Source organism: Streptopelia decaocto, assembly GCF_964273445.1.
Source record: "Streptopelia decaocto genome assembly, chromosome: 2".
Taxonomy (NCBI): domain Eukaryota; kingdom Metazoa; phylum Chordata; class Aves; order Columbiformes; family Columbidae; genus Streptopelia; species Streptopelia decaocto.
Window position 1 is genome coordinate 30,862,795 of NC_138655.1, and position 20,444 is coordinate 30,883,238.

At 38.8% G+C, this 20,444-nt stretch overlaps 1 protein-coding gene across 1 annotated transcript in view; it reads left to right on the plus strand.

Moving 5' to 3' along the window:
* Positions 1-20,444, plus strand: part of LOC309436844 (tumor protein D52-like) — a 118,568-nt gene that overhangs the window by 45,256 nt on the left and 52,868 nt on the right. Inside the window, exon 6 of the mRNA XM_082046397.1 lies at positions 12,559-12,740. Within this exon, the coding sequence (XP_081902523.1) occupies positions 12,559-12,740 (182 nt within the window). The remainder of the gene's footprint in view (positions 1-12,558; positions 12,741-20,444) is intronic.

Below are 20,444 nucleotides of genomic sequence, written 5' to 3' on the forward strand. Positions count from 1 at the left end.
CAGTGCTGTGTTTTAAGGGAAAGCATTTATTAAGAAAAAACATAACTTTAGAAGAAGGTCATATGGAAAGGACTGGGTTGGTATCGGTACATCATAATAACTAATTTCTGAAACAAAGAGATTAGAAATTATTCTCCCAGAAATGTGCATATTTTAAAATCTGCTTAGTCAGCCAGAGATTCTTTCCTGAAAAGATTCAGAAACTTGAGGAGAATGTCCACATATTTAGATTTCTTGTCACTATTTTAAAAAAAATAACATATCAATATTCATAAAGAGAAGAAAATAAAAACTATTTTGGTAGGTGATATGAAGAGTTGCCTTATTTATGTTTTAAGGAAGAGATTGGAAACTAAAACACAGAAGTGATGATTTTAAAGGAATGTATTACATTTCTGTTCTGAAAGCTACATAGATATTCTTTATAAAAGATGTATATGTGTTTTGCTTATGCAGTATCTTGGCAAGCTCAGTTTCAAATAATATGTAACACTGGGTGTTCTGAAATCAAGCATTAAAAAGAACTTAATTATTTTTAATGTAACTATTGGTGGAAAGTATTTCAATCTATCTTCCAACTTAGATTTACTTTTAGACTACAATTTTACTGAAGTTACAGTTATTTGAGAACAAAAATACTTATTTATATTTAGTGCAATTTTCCCATTTAATTTTTATGGTATAATATTTCGTAGTACAACTATAATCTTGTGTGGATGGAGTGCTTTTCCAGTGTTAATAAATAACTTAAAAACATTTTTGGTTTGATTATGAATGTAACAGCATTTAAAAAAACGTATATGCCAGGCACAGAGGTTCCTCTCTCAGGTAGATTACCTTCTGGCCAGCATTCAAGTACTGGAAGCTGCTGACTAACTGAGAGTGGGACTTGATGGATGTGGGATTTGTGGCAGCTGGAATGAGTTCTCTTTACCTGGAAGTTTCTCTTGCCCTACTTTGTCAGCTTCTATGGCTGCGTTTGAGAAACTTGGGCTGCGTCTGCTCCTGCTGCACTGCGAATGCATCCTGGTGCTTCCAGGTTTGTGTGAGATAAAGACTGTACGCAGGCTCCTCAGCATCCTCTCAGCTGGATCTGCTCAAAACGCATGTTTCCATTATAGCGGAACAAGCTGGTTTGTCCTTGAGACCTCTGCAAAGGAGCAGTTTTAGCCTGTGAACGCTCTGGCTGAGGCACCAAAACCGGCCCAGCTGGGACTGTCGGGTGACCTGCTTTGTTCATTGCAGAAGTGCTTGCATGACCAGATTTTCTAAAATTCACACGGTGTTGGAGCAACACTCTCAGAAGCAAAGTAGACAAGACTTTGTTGTTGGTGAACAGCAGACAAATGATGCAGGCTGCCCCTTTGGAGGGTGTAATTACAGTACAGTTAAGTTGTGCAGAGCTGTGCCAGGCAGCAGTGCCTCAGGAACACAGAAGTGCGTGGGAAGGCCCTGAGCACCATGCACAGCTCTGTCCTCAGCGTGTGGAAAACTGCAGCAGGGAGCCGTGGGCTGCAGTTGTCTTCTCAGATTTGCTCCTTCAGATAGGTTAGGGTCTGCAAGTAATCGCTTTGGCATTGCTGGAGGTCCATGAGTGGTAGGTGTGTGTGATATGCTGTGGATGACTGGCTGTCAGAGTGGAATCGCAAAATTCAAACTGTCTTTGGATTACCAGTATTGCAGAGGAAAGCAAGTGAATGACAGTGATCTGTTGATTGGCTGCATGTGAGATATCTAGAAGAAGGTGCATGGAACTGTAATGCAAAAGTTAAGTAGGAATTGAAGGCCTTCCTAGTGGTTACTGTTATCAACAGGGTATTTACATCCACTGTTGCTGTGGGAGATCCCAGTTACTCTCTTAAATATGGCTATTGGAACAGCATCCTGTCCTCCAGGGGCCTGGAAGAGAGCCTGGAAAGCTGGGCTGGTGATCAGTGTAGAAACTGCCAGGCTGAAGATTCGACAGTGCTGTTGTGTGGGATTGCCAGGGTCCTGTTTCAGCATGCCAAATCCATACAGCAACCTAAAATGCAAGGACATGAACACAGAATCCTCAGAGAAATGACACACAGTTCTAAACAATACAGCTGCACAGGCAAATGCTAGGCTCAAAACACTGTGGGCTGTTCTTAGGACTGTGTATGCTCATCTGTGTATGCTCATGTAATCCATGTGGTAGGTTCACCCACTTCCTTGATGTAGAGACTGGGTGATTTCTGTTCAGAATGACACTGGAGAGCTGTGCACTTCGGGTGCTGTGCAGGCTGTGGGTTCTGGTGAGCGGATGTTGGTGGGCCCCTCGGGGTGGCCAGCAGCAAGCGTAGAGGGGGGAACCTTCCTGCTGAGGGAGCTGATCCCAGCCCATTAAGGAACTGGTGCAGGCACAGAGAAGGAATGTGTTGAATTATACTGTAGTACTGTGTCCAGTTCTGGGCTGCCCAGTTTAAGAAGGGCAAGGAATTACTGGAGGGTGGTGGGGAGCCCAGTGGTGGGCTACAAAGATGATGCGGCGTCTGGAGCTTCTTTTGAGGAGACGCTGAGAGGGCCGAGTCTGTTCAGCCTAGAGAAGAGAAGGCTGAGAGGGGATCTCATCAATGTTTATAAATATCTGAAGGGTGGGTACCAAGAGGATGGGACCAGACTCTTTTCAGTGGTGCCCAACGATAGGATGAGGGGCAAGGGGCACAGGCTGAAGCATAAGAGATTGCTTCTAAACACGAGGAGAAACGTCTTTACTTTGAGGGTGCCAGAGCACTGGAACAGGCTGCCCAGAGAGGTTGTGGAGTCTCCTTCTCTGAGACATTCAAGACCCACCCGGTCACATTCCTGTGCAACCTGCGCTGGGTGACCCTGCTTTACCAGGTGGGTTGGACTAGATCTTCTCCAGATGTCCCTTCCAACCTCAGCCATTCAATTGGAGGTAGCTCAGCAATTGGAGGTAGCTGTGAGGAAAGTGAAAAGCCATGGATGTACAGTTTCAGGGCATTGTAGGAATCATCTCTTGGTTCCTGTTTCTTTTCATCTTCTTCCATGTATTACATAAAGTACTAAAAATATTTAGGTAACTGTAAGTGATCCGAATTTGTTCCCTGTTACTAATGAAGAAATTGCATGAGGCTTGGCTCTCCTTTTATTCCTTAAAGCAGAACATCAATGAACTTTTGTCTGTACTGTTGTCTTCACCTCTTTGCTTTCATCTGTTCTTTTTCCACCTCTCTGAAGGTGTCAAGTTTTTAAAATCTTGTATTGATACCATTGCAATGTTCTAATTTTTTGCTTTGTTGAAAGAAAAATATAAATACTTAATGTTTTAAATTATATATAGAAGTTATTTAAATTCAAGAAAAATAACCAGCTTTATTTTGACCAAATTATGTACTATTTAATGTTATGAAGTAAATTCTTAGCTCAATGTTGTTCAGTAAATGATCCTTCTGGCAAGCCAGCAGCATATTTTCAAAGCTGCATTTGAAATTCTTTATGGAAGTCTTGTTTTGCAGTTTCTGCACTGTGTATCCCATCAAAATGTGAAGACAACTGGAAAATCTTTATTTTACTACAAACACAGAGAATTTGGTATTGAGTCAATCAGTGCAGCAGACTGTACATCTATAAGATTTGTTGGGTAAGCCTGGGTGGTTTGAATAGCATTATAGTGTGTTAGGAATATGATTGCTTTCTGGTATTTTAAATGGGCAATTGATTGATGAAGAAACTTCAAAAAAGGGTCTAGAAGCAGCTGTAGATGCTTAATTTTCTTGATACAGCTGTGATATCCTTCTCCTTCCCAGAGGTGCTCTGTTATTTTATTCCATTCCTTCTGAGCACAGTCGTGTAAAATCACAGGAAAAAGTATAATTTTAAGTTTTCGTCGTGTGTCACCAAAAAATACCAAAAAAAATCGGACACAAACAAAATACAGTGTACTTTGGACTCTTCTGATAAGGGGTAGGTATAACCATAGTGACTAAAAAAAAAAATCACCTGTCTTTGGATTTACTATGATAGTGCAGTATTTGTTGTAGGACATACAAAGTTAGTCTGTTAATTGGAAAAAAATACGCTTGTTTTATGAGCAGTATTGCTACATTTGATTTAGGAGCATGTAATAAGACACGGGTAACATACATGATTTTACAAAGTACTCTAAATAATTGTGCTCTTTCATGAGTTTGAAGAACAGTTCATATACCGCATCTAAATGATGCGTCTAAGAAATACGCCTCTTCAAATAGATACAAGCTGCAGGTAGCCTTAATAACGATGTGAAGAGATTTCTAGACAATAAAGACGTTTTGATTTTGAAAGTGCAATTCGGGAGAACCTGTTAAATATTAAATATTATGCACAGTGTACCAATCCTATTACTATGATATTTTTTTGTTTGAGATCTGCATGATCCTACTTGAATAATGTAATTATGAGAGACAAAGGTTGTTTTTGCCATGGTATTTTACTGGTTAAGTGCTACCTGAATTCAGCTAATTGTTATTTGCATCTCTTTTAAAAATGTGCTTAGTTCACAATATTACATTGTTCATTATTATGAAGACAATATATATTCAAATATATACATACAACTATATTGCATGTTCTCTGCAAAGCAGAGATACTTTTAATTAGAAGTTATTTTGTATGCAAAAAATAAAATTAGGTTTGGAATATACTGTATTCATCAGTCAGCACTGCAATAAGTACCAAAATACGGAGCTTGATAGAAAGATGTTGATGAACATAAACTGATACCAGATAGTATATGATGAATCTTTCATTGTTTTTAAAATACAAGTGTAATCCTTTCCTAGTCTCCAATCAAAATATAGTTTAAAACACTTTAAAAAAAAAAAAAAGTTATTTCAATATGTGAAATTGACTTAAAAATTGCATTTGTATCCAAGCAAAATCTTCCAGTGCTCTTTGCCAAGTGTGACAACTATTACACTTCTAACTTCCTATAACCATGTTTGTTTCCCTTTGGCTAATTCTACAAAATATGAATAGACCTATTCTTAGTAAAGATGAAGTTCAGTCCTTTAGATATTTATTCTTTTTGGGATGAGAAAGCTTGGTGAATAGGAACTGTGACTTGGACAAAATGAAGATATTCTTCAGGGAAAATCAGTTGTTTCTGCAATACATGCATTTCAGAATAGCTTTGTAGATATTTTTGTGTGATAGCCTCTTAATGAGTCACAATTCTCCTTTAAGTTAGGAGTGAGTATGGAGATACCTTGGCTTACATATCTATCCTCCTTAAAGCCTAATCCTGTAGTATTAAAAAAAAAAAAAAAGGTGTTAGGGTTTTATTGAAGAGGTCTTTACAAAATACTGTTAGGCTTGCACAGTGAGTTAGTCACCAAAAATCCTAATATCTGCAGTGAAATTTAAATTATGCTTTGCCAAAACACTTTGTAACTGCTTCTCACAAAGTGATGCTTAAATACTTAGTTTCAGATTTTTACTTCCAGCCTTTTTGGCTGAAGATGTTTGTTTGTTTTGCTTTCTTAAACCACATTTCTTCACTGTGCTGAGGAGAACGGATATATGTTCCTCTTTTGGTTGAAACAGTAGAAATTTGCTTTGCTTTCTGGCAGTTCTCTGGGGGTGCTTGTAGTTTTAAGGTTGTGATGGGGAAATAACTCTGGCCAACTAAAACCCTAAGTATGCAAGGTTTTTGAAAGTTAATAAAATTTTAATAAAGCTAAGAATGAAAACATAGCAGTCAGTTTCCCTCATCCTCTTCAAAGCAAAAAGTGCTGTTTTCCTTTGCTTTTTCTGATAATAAAATCTGAGTTTATTCCCTCCAAATTTTAGAGTCTTGGAGAAAACCTTTTTGCTCACTCTGCTATTCTTGAACACTGGGTTTGTAGTACCATAATCTATTAAAAAGTGGTTCTGTTTTCTTGTCCCCTCTCTTGCTTTCTTTAAAACTTACCTTTAAAAAGATGACTACAGACACTATTTATGTTTATTCCAAACCCATGTAATTTGGGGTTTGCTGCCATTGAGGGTGCAATTCAAATAATTACTTGGACGTGGGCAGAAATTAATGAATATGCTATTCTGCTGGAATTTTTAGTTATACTGATATTTCTTCTACTGGACTCCAGATATTAAATAATTGATATTAGAATATATTAGAATCCTTATAGCTAAAATAATTCCCTTAAAGAATTCAGGTCATCATAGTGTCAGCTGGTGTGCAAGTGCTGTCTCTACAGAAATTTGGCCTTGTAACAATATTTGCATAGGAAGTGATTCATAAGAAGCTTTTTATAAAATTTTCTTGCTTACTAGCAGTGAACCTTCCAGTTTTCCCCTTGACTGCTTTCAGAGCTGTCCTTTGTGACTTTGTAGTCATTAGTCTTGGATTTTTCCCTAAATCACTGCTTTTATTTCTGCTTTGAATCATGGATCCCCCTTTTATGCTTTCTCTTTGGACTATTTTCCATAAGTAGTTTTATTAAATAACACAAATCTTGCTTTTGTTTTAGCTTTATACAGTAGTTAATTTTCAAAACCCTTTGTTAGCAAGAAGTTTCTGTTAGTTCTTTGCTTTTACCTGTTTGTGTAGAACAACATGGAAAAGTCTCTTGTTTAAAGGAAACCGAAGAGATCTTTCTTGTCTTTGTAGTTGCCCAGTTTGAGTTGTAAATTGGATATATTGGAAAACAGTGTGAACTTCAGTTGTTTGATATAAGCAAGTCATGTACTGTATATGACACGTACAAGTATTTATCAGATTTTGATTCTATTTGTTGTTTACATATCTGTTGATAATAAAGAAGTAGGTGAATCTTTGGCCTGCAGAGCTGTACCTTGTCTGAAAAAATAATGGTAGGCTCAAGCCTTCTGCAAAGGAGTAGGGTACATAATACTGTAGTTAGTGCTGTATAATGAGGCAATTCCTGATGGATGTATGTAAACTGTGGGACAGTATTTAAAAAAAATAGAAGGCGAAGAAGAACAATTCTGTGTCAGCCTGTCCTTTTGGGTAGAGACAGGAGTGGCAGAGACCCAAGACAGGCAGCACGGGGCACTTTGCCCAGGGCAAAACCACTTCAGGAGAGGTGACACAAAATCTGTGGCTGCAGGAGGTTTGGGGGGCTCTGGGGGTTCAGTGGGAACGCTGCTGTGTTAGACAGCAGCCGTGCAGTGGAACTAGCCTGAAGATGCAAGGGTTATTTTTTAAGAAATCTCAATTAGGTGCTTCCCAGAGGTTGATAATATTTTAGAGTAAATAAGTAATATATGTTAATGTCAGCTCTTTTAATTTTTTTTTTTTTCCTAAACTTTTCTTTCCTACTAGCACAGGAAGAAGAGTCTTTGCTTTGAGAAAGCTCTAGAATCACTGATTGCTGCTAGGCACAAAGTTGTGAAGGTGTTCAAAGTTGGAGGTGTAGACAGTACTTGAACTTATTTGGTCAAGAGGAGACAGAGTTCTGTATCTCTACTTGAGATGGGTTAAAGGCACAAGGCCTGAAATTTAAGTTATTACATTCCGAGACCAGAATAAAATCTGTTGAACTTCTCAATAGTCACCGACATTAGACCAAAGAGTTTAATGTGTAAAAAGAAGGCAGCACCCAGAGAAATTACTTTGAGCTGCTTGTATGTTGGAATTTCAGTCAGTGTAGTCATACATCAGCCCTCTCAGTGCTCCTCCTGAGTCTTCACTCTCCTTTCTTAGAAGAGCTGAAATGTACACGGAAACCGTGGTGATGGAAGCAAAGCTTGATGCTTGTTTTTTTGATAAATTTAGGAGAACTCTGGAGCTGGCGATGCTTGTTGTGCTGTGTCTGCATGGAAGGCTGTTAAGATGTTAGGTTTTGCGGTATGTTGTCCAAGTTGGTCCTGTTGCTTTGAAGGTGATATTCTTCTGCACAAGGAAGTTTTGACTGAAATAGCTCTTGTTGCATTAATTTGAGTAAAAAATAGTGGAAGTACACTAGAGAGGAATTTAGTATATGCACTGTGTGAATCACTATGACCTGTTACCCTAGTAATGCCTACAACAACTGTTAGGAAATTTCTGGGATTTAGGTTTACATCTGAACAAGAGTGCACACTTTTAGTAGTGACAAGGTATGGAAATTAAGGTCTGGGAGGCTGGCAGGTAGCAAAACCTTTTTAGGTTGCTGATTGAAAGAGGTCCATTTTTGATATATACTTGGTCAGACAGTGGCGTAATGTATTGAGTTTTCGTTTAATATTCTTACAGCAGGCTTCCAGTTTCCTGTTTTTCCTAAATAAAATGATAGATGTTGAAAGTGGTCTTAGGAGGTCATCCTTGCTCCAAGCGGGACAAACTTGATTCAGCTCGCTCAGGGCCTTTTTCAGGCAAGTTTTGAGTAACTCCCCAAGTCACTGGGCCTTTAGTGATTGTGGCATTGTACTAACTTGTTGTTGCAAATCAGTTTTCCCTTGTCTTTCTTTTGTGTAACTGACTTGGGACAGGAAAATCTTTCTCGCTGTGGATGACAGTGCTGAGGAAAACAAATTTGATATTTTTGGAGGCTTGTGTTCTTTGCATGCTGCTTGTTATTAGTTTGTCATTCACCCCTTAACTGCAGCAGCCAGATTTACCCATCTCCCATCTCACTTATTTGTGTTTCATCCATATCTCTCTCATTCCCACATGCACACTACTTGCCCTTGCAAGCAAACATACAACGTGTAGCTGGGGTTTTAAAGACATATTGCTCAGTGGGTGGGATCAGACCACCCTGCTTGTATAGTCATAGGCTTTGCTCTAGAAATACTGTCCTGTGTTCCATTCCTCCATCAGAGTTACTTTTTTTGTTTGGATCTTACTGGGGTTTAAATCTGTGATTTTTTCCACTCTCTGGTTAATATATATCATCTTGCAGAGTATTCTGTTATTGGAAGAGCTACTGTTTTTTATTGAACTATGCTCACAGAAAGTAAGACACCCAGATATTTGTGAAAAACTTTAAAACCTAGAAATTAGAGGGAACAATTAAACAGGTTAGGCATTTAAGAAGAAGGAGGGGAGAAAAGGCTTCATACTTCAGGTACTTGAAGAGAATGTTCCCTTTGTGATTCTGAATTTTGTAATATTCTCAAATTTTTGTAACTTGACATGTTATCGATGCATTTTCTGTCGCAGCTACATGGCCAATACTCCTTAAGAATCAGAAAAGTGGAGTGCTTAATGAAGTATGTTGCCCCGCTATCTCATGTCTGATTTTTTTTCCGTAGTGCTACTCTGTGGAATCCAGTTGAGGAGATTCAGAAATTGTGGCGGAAAGTACTCGAAACGTCATTAAATCTCTTTAAATGCTTGAGATAAATTACTGTTTAATGAGATCTCCTCTCCTGAGAGCTCACTATTTCTAGTCTGTCCACAGAAGAATCCTTGGTGGCAGTAAGCAATTGAGTCCCTTGAGGAGTCTAGTACACATAAATTAAAAATTTATGCTTTTGAGAACTTCCTCTCCAGGAAGCAGAAAGGAGAATGCAGAAGACTTGCAGACCTGTGGTAGAATACAAACTGATTCCTGGTGGCTTCTTGGAAAACTGTACGTACTGAAGAATGATCAAGGATTTGTTTCTACATTAGCATCTGTATCTTAGTGAGTTTAATCTCTGTTCTAGTAAGGAATGAGCACATCTGTCAATGTGTGAAGATAACACTTCTCTGTGGTGTGCAGACATTATTTAACAGGCAAGTTTGCACGTGAGAGAATTTTGTATTTTTTCCTGCCAGGGAGATAAAGGAGGGAGATGTTATTAACTAGAATGGACCATTTTTAGGTGATAAGACCAGGAAATCCATAGGATGTTGTTGTACCCATCCTCATGATGTGGAGATAAAAATTTCAAAAGCAACAAGTTTTTTCAGTGTAGAGAGCCTGCTGTCTGTGCCATCGTATCAAGGCGACAGAATGCGGTGAATGCCATTAATTGAGTGTAATTGCCAAGAGATGAAGGAATTTACTGTGAATTGCATTATTGCTTAAAAGAAGCTCAGTGTGTTCAATGGCCATTATTAATGCCATCTTTCTAGATGATTTAGGAAAATCTTCATACCAAACTCAGAAGTTCTCTTGATCCTCCGTACTAGTTTGGGCTATTTTCAGATGATTTACATATAAGATAAGGTAGTTTGTTTGTTGGGAATGGATCATCTAGTGTCTTGATTCCAGTAGCATTCATCAAATTAATGCAAACCATAGGTGGACCTCCTTGCATCTTGTTGAAATATGAAAACATAGATGCTTTTTACCTGAAACCTGAACTTAGCTGGGGAGTACTTTTTTTTTTTTTTTCCACTAGACCAATTTTCTCATTAGTTTGCCTTGCTGTGAAGGATAACTGAAATGGGATGAAACAATGACAGTCCTTATCATCCTGAGTGTATATATTGCTGTCATGTTCTTGTCTTTGCCCTTGTCTGTGGGCATTGTCACACCCTCATTTGTTCATCCTGATGTTCACTTGGTTCTCTGATCTTGTTTGGAAAATAAACCAACAGATAACTGTTCTAACAAGAAAGTAAACAGGTTCTGTTTGTTGCAGCCGTGAAACAAGCTTACTCCAGGTTGGGATGAGTTTCAGTGGTGGTGTAAGGGGACAGGAGTTCTGTCTGGGAGGGACTGCAGGCTGAGATGTGGCAGTGCCAGCTGGGTTGGTTTCAACTCTTAACAGACCTGTGTCCTGGTGACTGGGTGGTTCTGCAAACTAGCGAGTTCATAGTGAGAAAGTCAGTGGAAGACCACTGAATTTTGCACTATTTGTACCTCAGTTTCCCTTCAAACAGGTTTTGGCACTTCAATATGTGGATTGATTTGTAATCCCTTTCCCAGATGGAGTAATTTTGATGGGATGTTAATTTTGAAATGTTTACTTTTAGCCCATGGCTTATACATTGAGATAAAGTTGCATCTAGATTGCTGCTCCCCCCTCAATTAATATCATAAATCTCATTTAAATACTTCCTCTTGTTGCTTCCACAATTTTGCGTTTATTCTTGGAGTATTTACAAATCCATCCTCTACAATTAATTTTCATGTATTTAAATTTAGACTGCATTGTGAAATTCAAACAATCCTGTTTGAAACCTTATCTGATATGAGCTTTCCTGTATAAAATCCTACTGCTCTGTTTGTGGTTTACCATCACCAGCCACTTTCTTTTGGGGGGTGTGTGGTGCGTGTGCGTGCACGTGTGTGCATGTTGCTCTTTGTTCAGCCCTTGTCCTTGGGATGCCGCATTTAACAGTTCCCATTTCTGAAGCAGCAAATTTACCAGGTGTCAGATCTCTGGCTTGTAGTTCCTGAGGCTGTGTCATGTCAGAACAGCCCGTGCTGTTCGTGCCTTCCAGCAGAGCTGGAATTCAAAACTCTTTCTTGTTTTGACTTCTCCAAGAATGAAAGTTTCCAAATGTACAAGTGGAAAATGATGGCATTATTCTCTGCTCATAAAAAATATAGATGGATTTTCAGCATCCATTTGAAGTAGTCAATGGGAAAGTGTGTTGTTTGATTATTCTGTTTAGTTTTTCTGCTGGCTTGAAAATAGTCTTAGATCTTGCATGAAGTAATTGTTATATTCTTTAATTACTGCTAAATGTGGGGGAAAATTAATAAGCTCTCTCTTTTGGAATCTGTTTATCCATCTCTAAAATTATTACCTTAGATTCACTTTCAGATATCTGGTACATATTGCTGACAAAATGCATCTCCCCTTTCATTCATTACTGGCAAGAAGGCTTTCTTACTAACACTGTTTCAAAGGTGGTAATCTTAAAAAGTGGTCAGATTTAGTATATCATGGTAAGTATATGTGAGAATGAGTCTTACTTTTATATAGCTGGGTATTTTCACCTCGCATATGATGGGAAGCCTGTGATAGTTGGCTTTGTCAGATCACAGAACAGAGATGTGTCCACGAAGAAGAGCAGGAAGATTTATGTTATTCCATTTTCCCAAAGCTCTGTGAGAAGAAACCAGCATTTTGTTTATTTAGGAACTGAATTAAAATATTTACTTGGATATTATAGAGTGAAAAATGAGAGAAGTGATGGTTTGGGTTTTTTTTTATGTGTTAGATCAGTCCTGTGCATGCTTTCTACTTTTGCTGTTTTGGCAAAATGGTTTTGTTCTTTAAAATAAATATTTAAGTATTATTCATTATTAAATAGTTGCATGAATATCTGCAAGGTGCTAGTTCTGTTTTGAGATAACGAAGAGATGACAGATGTTCTTTTCAGGAGTATCTACTAATACTGGGAATGCATTTTAAAGCCAACTTACCTAAGCAGCCAGCTTACCTTGCCTAACTGGCAGATGTTTTCAGGAGACGCAAAGTGTTATGTTTTTGTGTGACTTAATTAATGCAAGTTTTACATTTAATGTGTAAAATGTTTCAGGTTGGAGAGACGTACCAGATGCCTCCCTACAAGTCTTAATAAAACGTGCTGGACTCATGAAATATTTACTTGTAATGTATTGAATAAAGCCTTTTTGTATGTTAGAAGTTTAATTTCTCTGTCATATAGTATGTTTTGTGAAATGTTTTTTTCTTGCTTTGTAGGTTCCTTCAGAAAAATCGGAATCCTTTGCATCCATGTTGAGACGCTCTCCTTTAATTCAGATGGGACCTGCAAAAGATAAAATTGTCATCGGTCGAATCTTCCACATTGTAGAGGATGATCTTTATATAGATTTTGGTGCCAAGTTTCACTGTGTGTGCAAAAGACCAGAAGTAGATGGAAAGTAAGTAATAAACTTACGGTAAGCAATTAACTTATGTGAACGACATACGGAAATGCATGTCTAATGCGACTTGGATAGTTCATATGAATGTTGTGGTTTAAACTATAGAAGTTAACATATTGTGCAGAATGCAAGTATGATCACAAACAGGTCTGCGTGGCTCAGATGTCATTGTCTTGAATGGAGATTCCTTTGAAAGTTTGCATTATTGCTGTCTATATTATTCCATCTTATGATGACCAAAGGGGGTTACTGGGTGTTTTGTCACTGAGGAAAGGGAAAATGGTTATCATCCGAGTTGTTAAAACAAGCACTATTTATTGAAATACTTGGGAATTTTGCAAATGTGAGACTTCAGTCCCATGTAAATTGTAAGCCTCCTTAGGCAGGAACTACCTATGCCAAATATATATACAAGGTGATGTACTGGGGAGTTTACATCTTATTTGTGATAATACTGTTTGTAGTAGATGATCAGTGCTGATGTGGTCAAATATTCCATATTGTAGAAGATTATTTTATGTAGCCTTTGGTGGCAAGTTTCATTGTGTGTCCTGAACCAGAACAACTGTGGTGAGGAATGCAGTAGTTATAGCTAAGAGATAAGGAATTATTGAATTCTAGTGGAAATAGTGTTTATAAGATTTCTAAACTGCTTTTAGCACCTTATGTTTATGTATTATTCAAAGATACCTTGTCTATTTAATGTGTCTCCAGGTTGGTTTAACACTTTGTTTTTAATATGTAGGCAAAACACCATGTTTTTGAATTCATAACATCAGAATGTTTTAGTCCATCTGTTTTCCGTCTTTTTTCCTTTTGAGATGAGGAGCATCTTTGTTAATCTACAAGATTACTGTGTCTAAAACATTGAATATGATTCCTGTAATAAACAGTTCTGAAATAGTGGATTAAAAAGATTTAACAGAAATAATCACAAATTTTTGTGCAAGTTTGTGATAGCATTTTATCAGAGCACTTGTATACTCAGCTTCCTTTTTTGACATCAAAGCAAACGTGATTGATGGCCCAGGATGAACAGAGTCCTTTGTGTCCATCACATTTGGCAGCAGACAAAGATTTTTCATACTCTTTTGCTTCTGCTGTAGTGGTAAAGCCCTTGTTACTCTTTTTATCTCTTGGTTCTTCTAAACTGAGAGGAGCTTTGCCTTTCCCAGTCCCGTTCTTGCACGCTTGAAGAGTGTTTCTATGTTGATCTCAAGCAGTAACTGTTAATTTTGTGTTGGTGGTAGAGTTCGGATCGAAGCTTCCTGTTCAGCTGAGCCTTCTGCCAGGCCTGCTTGACTTCTGCATGTTGGGGAAGATGCTTCTAGAGCATCAAGGAGTTTGTCCTTATAGATCAAAGGCCTCTTCTGGGTACCTTTTCATGTCAGGACAGCTTCTTTTCTACCCTGAATAAACCAAAGTCCACTGTCCCTAAGCCCAGATCTCTCTTCTGCCAGTTGCCTTTAGCACTTTCCTTCAGCATTTAAGCTCTGTCATTGATGGTCACTGCAGCCGAGGCTGCCATCAGCTACCACATTCCCAGACAGTTCTTTCTTGCCCACGAGTAACATGTCCAGTAGAAGACCTGCCCTTGTTGGGCTGTCTGCCAACTCTGGCAAAAAAAATGCCACCTGGGCATGCTCTGGATTGCTTGCTGCCCCTTCATGTTTCTGCTTGAGCAGACATCAGGACATTTGAAGTCCCCTGTGGGAATCAAGGCTTGCAGTCATGAGTTGGCTTCTGGTTGTTTGAATGAGGCTTTTTCCACTCCCTCTTCCTTATCAATCAGCCCATAGCACATGTCTACTGTGACACTGTCTTTGTTGGTCTCATTCTGACCTGTAGCTCTCAGCTCCCTCCTTGCATGGTTCATAGCAAGGCTCCATGCTCTCAGAGAATCACAAAATGGTTGGGGTTGGAAGGGACCTCTGGAGATCATCTAGTCCAACCTACCTCATAAAGCAGGTACACCTGGATTAGATTGCACAGGAATGTGTCCAGACAGGTCTTGAATGCTTCCAGAGAAGGAGACTCCACAACCTCTCTGGGCAGCCTGTTCCAGTGCTCTGGCACCCTCAAAGTAAAGAAGATTTTCCTTGCTTCCAGTGCAGCCCCCTTTACCTTGTGCCATGTTTGCTTGCGTGCCTCCTCCTGAGTTTGGGGAACAGGTAACCTCGTGCTAGAAGTTACTTGAAAAGAAACAAAAATCCTACAAGAGGTTCTTGTCTGTAAAGCTTGTTGTTCTCTTAAACTCCTCAGTCCTGATCCTAACAGTTGTGATTTCCTGGGATGTCCAAGTGAAAGACCCCGTAGTGCTACCACCAGGTGGCCATAAGAAAGGATGCCATCCTCAAGATTGTTTTGGGTAAAAGAGCAACTACAAAAAAGGTATCCCTTGCTTGGAAAATTTGAAGTAGCTGCATAAATACATTTCTTCTAAAGCAAATGTCATCCTTAAAAAAACAAAAAGCCAAAACCACAAAACAAAAACCAAACCAAACCCACAAAAACCCAACAACAACTAAACAAACAACAACAAAAAAAACCCAACCAAACAAAAAAGCAAACCAAAACAAACCACCAGAAGCTATTAACTAAAAGAAATCTTAGAATAGTAATGATACAAAATTTAAATTTAATAAGCATCTGAATAACCTGCTAGCTATTTTCTTTTGGGCTTTTTTTTGCCGATTGCTTTCCTTTTTCCTATCCTCTTTGGGAAAGCTGTTTCATAGGATTGCAAAAAATGTATTAAATTATCAGCACTGATGATATCAAGATTAGAAGCATGCACCAGTTTAGTTAAAGACCAAAGATATTGTTAAAATCTCACTGGGGTCAGGCATGGATGTGTTTGGTTATAAATATCACCAGCACTTTGCTATTTGGGATTTATTTAATGTGACAGGAGTATTTCTTACCCTTGTGATTTCAAGGTCTTATTTAATATGCACTGTACTTGTTTAATTTATACTGTAATTACTAAAAACATATTTCTTGATACACTCTGACTTAAATGCTGTATTAAATTTGTGTTTTATGGCAAAAACATACAGCAGTTCTGTAAAGCATCCCAACTTTATACAAAAGAGAAAGGGTCTGTAGGAAAGTAAGGGTAAAGTAGCTTTTCAGCTATAGAAGAAAGTGGCATGTTTTTCTTTGTTTTAACACGCAGGGGAGATGGAGTGCTAAAGAGGAAAGGGACTGTCTTACATCTCCACATGAGCAACAACTTAATCCATGGCAAAAAGGTGCTGTTACAACCTGCTCTTGCCATTATCAGATAGAATTCCTAAGAACAGAAAATGTGGGAAGGGGTTGTGCTGACACTGCGGCTGCATGGTCTGCACCTGTACCGTTAATGACCAATTTCCATCAAAAGCACAATGGCTTTTAGTAATTTCCTAAAATGTAGGATTGCGGGACCAGCTTCCAAAGAGGATTAAACAGCACCTCTCCATGCCAGTGTAATGAAGCTTTATTTTCAAAGACTGCTGTAGCCCTCCAGCAACTCCAGTGTTATCAGGCTGTAGGATCAGGAAGACATTTCCTTTATGTTTGAGTATGCAGCTGGTGCAGGGATTTCCAGTATATCCTGTGGCAATTTTACTTGACACCTTTTATACAGTGCATATTTGCCAAACTTGAATAGTGGAAATCATTTGATGCTGGTTGTGATTTTGAACATGACAGCTTAATGAGCATCATAAAACATTACCTAATGCTGTCTCTGTAAATTGTGTCTAAATATTTACACTGTTTGAATGGTTGCCAGGGTGAATTTGATTTGGGAAACATTTTAAATTCTTCTTCTTTTGTTCTATTTTTTTAAATATTTTATAGATAAGGACAGAATGGAATCAAATTAACAATAATGTATCTTTTTAGACTAGGTAATGTGAATAAGTCTGTTTTCCAGCACATACATTTTGTCAAGACTGTCTTATATTTACGTTAATAGCGATAAGTGAAACTATTTAAAAGATCTTGTAAGATTAAAAAAATCAATTTCTGAAAAAAAACAGAAGTGAAGAAAAAAACAGAGAGAGATGCTCTGCAAGGGGGAAGATTTCAATAAGACACCATTTGGTTTGCTTCCAGTTTGTGTATTATACGCGGTTACTGCGTGTTAAGCTGGAGGGCGAGTTTGGAGTTAACTATTTCATTTTGATGACATGTGAATATGCTTCTTGAACAATTAGTGCATCTTTCAGCAAGAATGAGCTACCTCACACAAAGCACCGAGTGAGCTACCTCGGGTAAGCTGCCTTGCTCTTGGTGTGCGGCAGAGATACTTGCACCAGTGTGCGGTAAATTTACTCTTTGCTTGCTGAGCCCTCGTTCCCCTGACTGTTGTGTATGTAATAGACATAGACAGAGGGATCGAGTACACCCTCAGCAGCTTCACAGATGACACCACACTGAGTGGTGCAGTTGACACACCTGAGGGATGATATGCCATCCACAGGGTCCTGAACAAGCTCAAGAAGTGGGCCCATGTGAATCTCGTGAGGTTCAGCAAGGCCAAGTGCAGGGTCCTGCACCTGGGTTGGGGCAGGTCCCAGTATTGATACAGGATGAGGGATGAAGGGGTTGAGACCAGCCCTGAGAAAGACTTGGGGGTACTGGTGGAAGTGAAGCTGGACATGAGCCAGTAATGTGCACTTGCAGCCCAGAAGGCCAAGTGTATCTTGGGCTGCATCCAAAGGAGCATGGCCAGCAGGTTGAGGGAGGTGATTCTGCCCCTCTGCTCTGCTCTGGTGAGACCCCACCTGGAGTCCTGTCTCCAGCTCTGGAGCCTTCAGTGCAGGAAAGACATGGACCTGCTGGAGAGGGGCAGAGGAGGCCACAAGAATGATCAGAGGGCTAGAACAGCTCTGCTTTGAGGACAGGCTGGGAGAGTTGGGCTTGTTCATCCTGTAGAAGGCTCCAGCCTTTCAGTACTTAAAAGGGGCCTATGAGAAAGATGGGGACAGACTTTTTAGCAGGGCCTGTTACAACAGGACAAGGTGTAATGGTTTTAAACTAAAGGAGGGGAAATTCAGGCTAGATGTGAGGAAGAAATTTTTTACACTGAGGGTGGTGAAACACTGGACCAGGTTGCCCAGAGAAGTGGTAGATGCCCCATCCCTGAAGATATTCAGGGCCAGGCTGGATGGGGCTCTGAGCAACCTGATCTAGTTGAAGATGTCCCTGGTCATTGCAGGAGGTTGGACTAGATGACCTCTGAAGGTCCCTTCCAACCCAAACTGTTCTGTGATTCTGTAATGATGCAGGATTACTATGGAAAGGTGTAGAGAGATGATGTTAAGGACATAACATTTCTAACTCTTTCATTTTATTTCCATGGTGTAGTTCTTGCTTAGCAAAGGCTCAAGCTCTGCTGAGGAAAATTTTTTTAACTCCCAATTTTGTTAAGTGAGGAAAATGAACACAGTAACTGTAATAGCAGAATTTTCTCATTCTGTTTATGTGTTCAAATTGTTGCGGATAGCTCACCAGATTAAATCAGTGGTTTATTCCTTCTCTGCTTCTCTTCTTCTGTTGTCATTTTCATTCCCAACAGATCTGTCTTTTTCTCACAAGTCGTTCTGGTAGTAACCACACTGTAGAAAACCTCTTTTAAGAAGGTGAAGAAAATGTGTAACCAGTCTCATACAGGGAATACATTATCTTTCTTCCTTCATCTTTTGCTGACGTTCCCTTGTTCATGCGCTCTGTTGTTAACTATTTGTACCCCTTCCAGGCTTGTTCTCTCTATTATTTTTTACAATACTGATCGCTAATATATATTTCAAATAGAAGTTTAATGTAGCTACCTTTATAATGAATTACAGTTTAATATTATTATATCTATTCAGTATTAGACAAGTGAGCATTTTTAGCCTGCATACTGTTGTTCACCTTTTTACCTATATTTTCACGCTGAACCATTAAAATTTGCAGTTTTGTTATGTTTTAAGTCGCTGTGCTTTAGAGGTGGCTGTATTGCAGCAGTATATGTTCCTTCTAGTAATGCTTTTGGAAAGTTTTATAAATAATTTTTGCTCATTTATACATAATTAAATCAGAAATTGCATAACTTACTAAAATAGCTATTACCCTAATCTTAGTCAGCATGAGCACTTACTTGGCCTTTCACAAATTTCTTCTATTCTTTTGTCATCAGCTCTGTTTTATTTTTTTTTCTTTTGTTTGGAAAGTATTTCTTGCCTGTTTATATGACAATGATTTCCTTTGTACCTATAACTTCAAATGGTTTAAGTCCATCAGTGCCATGTTGCTGACTAATACGTTGGTAATACTAAATAGCTATCTGAAATCAAAGTCATCTTCATACTTCCTTGCTCCTTCCTCACCCTCTTTAACTCTCAAGTTGTCTTACCTGTCAGGTAAGCACCTATTTATTGAAGGGAAAAAATTGTCTGCATTTTGAAAGATGAACTTAGGCCATCTTAGTTTTGAATTTTTGAATAAGTATGACCTGCTCAAATTTGCTGAAGTATAAAACAAAGTGCACACACATGCTTTCCTGAATCTCTTCCAGTTTCTATCTTTTATAGGAAACATCATCAGACAGCCGGTCTCCACACTGTGAAAACGAGTCTCTTTCTGTGATTAAAATTACCAGAATGTCATGTTGAAATTCTCCAAGGACCAAGTTGGTTTGCACTAGTCATCAGCAAACTTGTGTTTTGGCATTCTGGTCAGCCTTTGGTCTCAAACGTTGCCCAAATTCCAGGGAGAAATGGTAAGCAGGACTGATCTTGTTGTCCTGTTCCCACATACCACCATTGCAGCTTAAAAGGAAGCCTTATTGTTTATATTGAAGAGGGCTAAATTCAAGGCGGTGGCATGAACTCCCTTTCTACAAAGCTCCCATATAGCGCAATTCGCCATTGCTCCCAGCCCAAACAAAGCCCGCGGTGCCACCCTGTCTGCTGTCAGACAATTTCAGCTCTCTTTTTTAAAAATGGGCATGCAGAATAGCTGTGTCATTGCAAACCTAATCTGTGTACTTCAGCAAATAACCTCTAACTTATTTATAGCAGCGTGCATTTTGGAAATTATAGCATTTTTATCCCCTATGGACATAGCTTATTATTTGCTTGGTTACTTTACAATTGTGATTGTTTTTGCCACCCACTGTACATCATTCTTCAGTGGTTATTTTTAACCACAAATGGAGGTGTTGGCTTTGTGTGGTTCTGTAATACACAAGACTGTGCTTCCAGAGTTCCTGGAGCCCAAAGTCTGTAAACAGTTTTTTGGACTATACTGTAAATTTTCCATCACAGATAAGATAATTTAGATTTTAGTAAATGCAGTAATACCATGGGACAGGTGTTGTTTATCAAAAGTACAATTAATCCATATTAATGAGGCACCCTGGGCAGCATTTGATACGGACTATGCAGCATAGACCTAGGATTATGGCCACAGCAGTGCATGAAAGCCTGCAAATCACTTTTTCATCTTTGTTTTCACTTCTGCCATTACTTTAAAGTAGCAGAGAGTTATGAGATTGGGTGGCCTTTGGAGAAAGAAAAACCCACAAAACTAGTAGCATTTACTGGTGAAAATTTTGTGCCAACTCTGTCTTCTCCTGGCATTGTGATAAATGGGAGATGGAATATGCTATATAAAACATCTTGGGAGAACAAAGCAGTCCATAGGTGGCCTGGAGCTTTTTTGGCA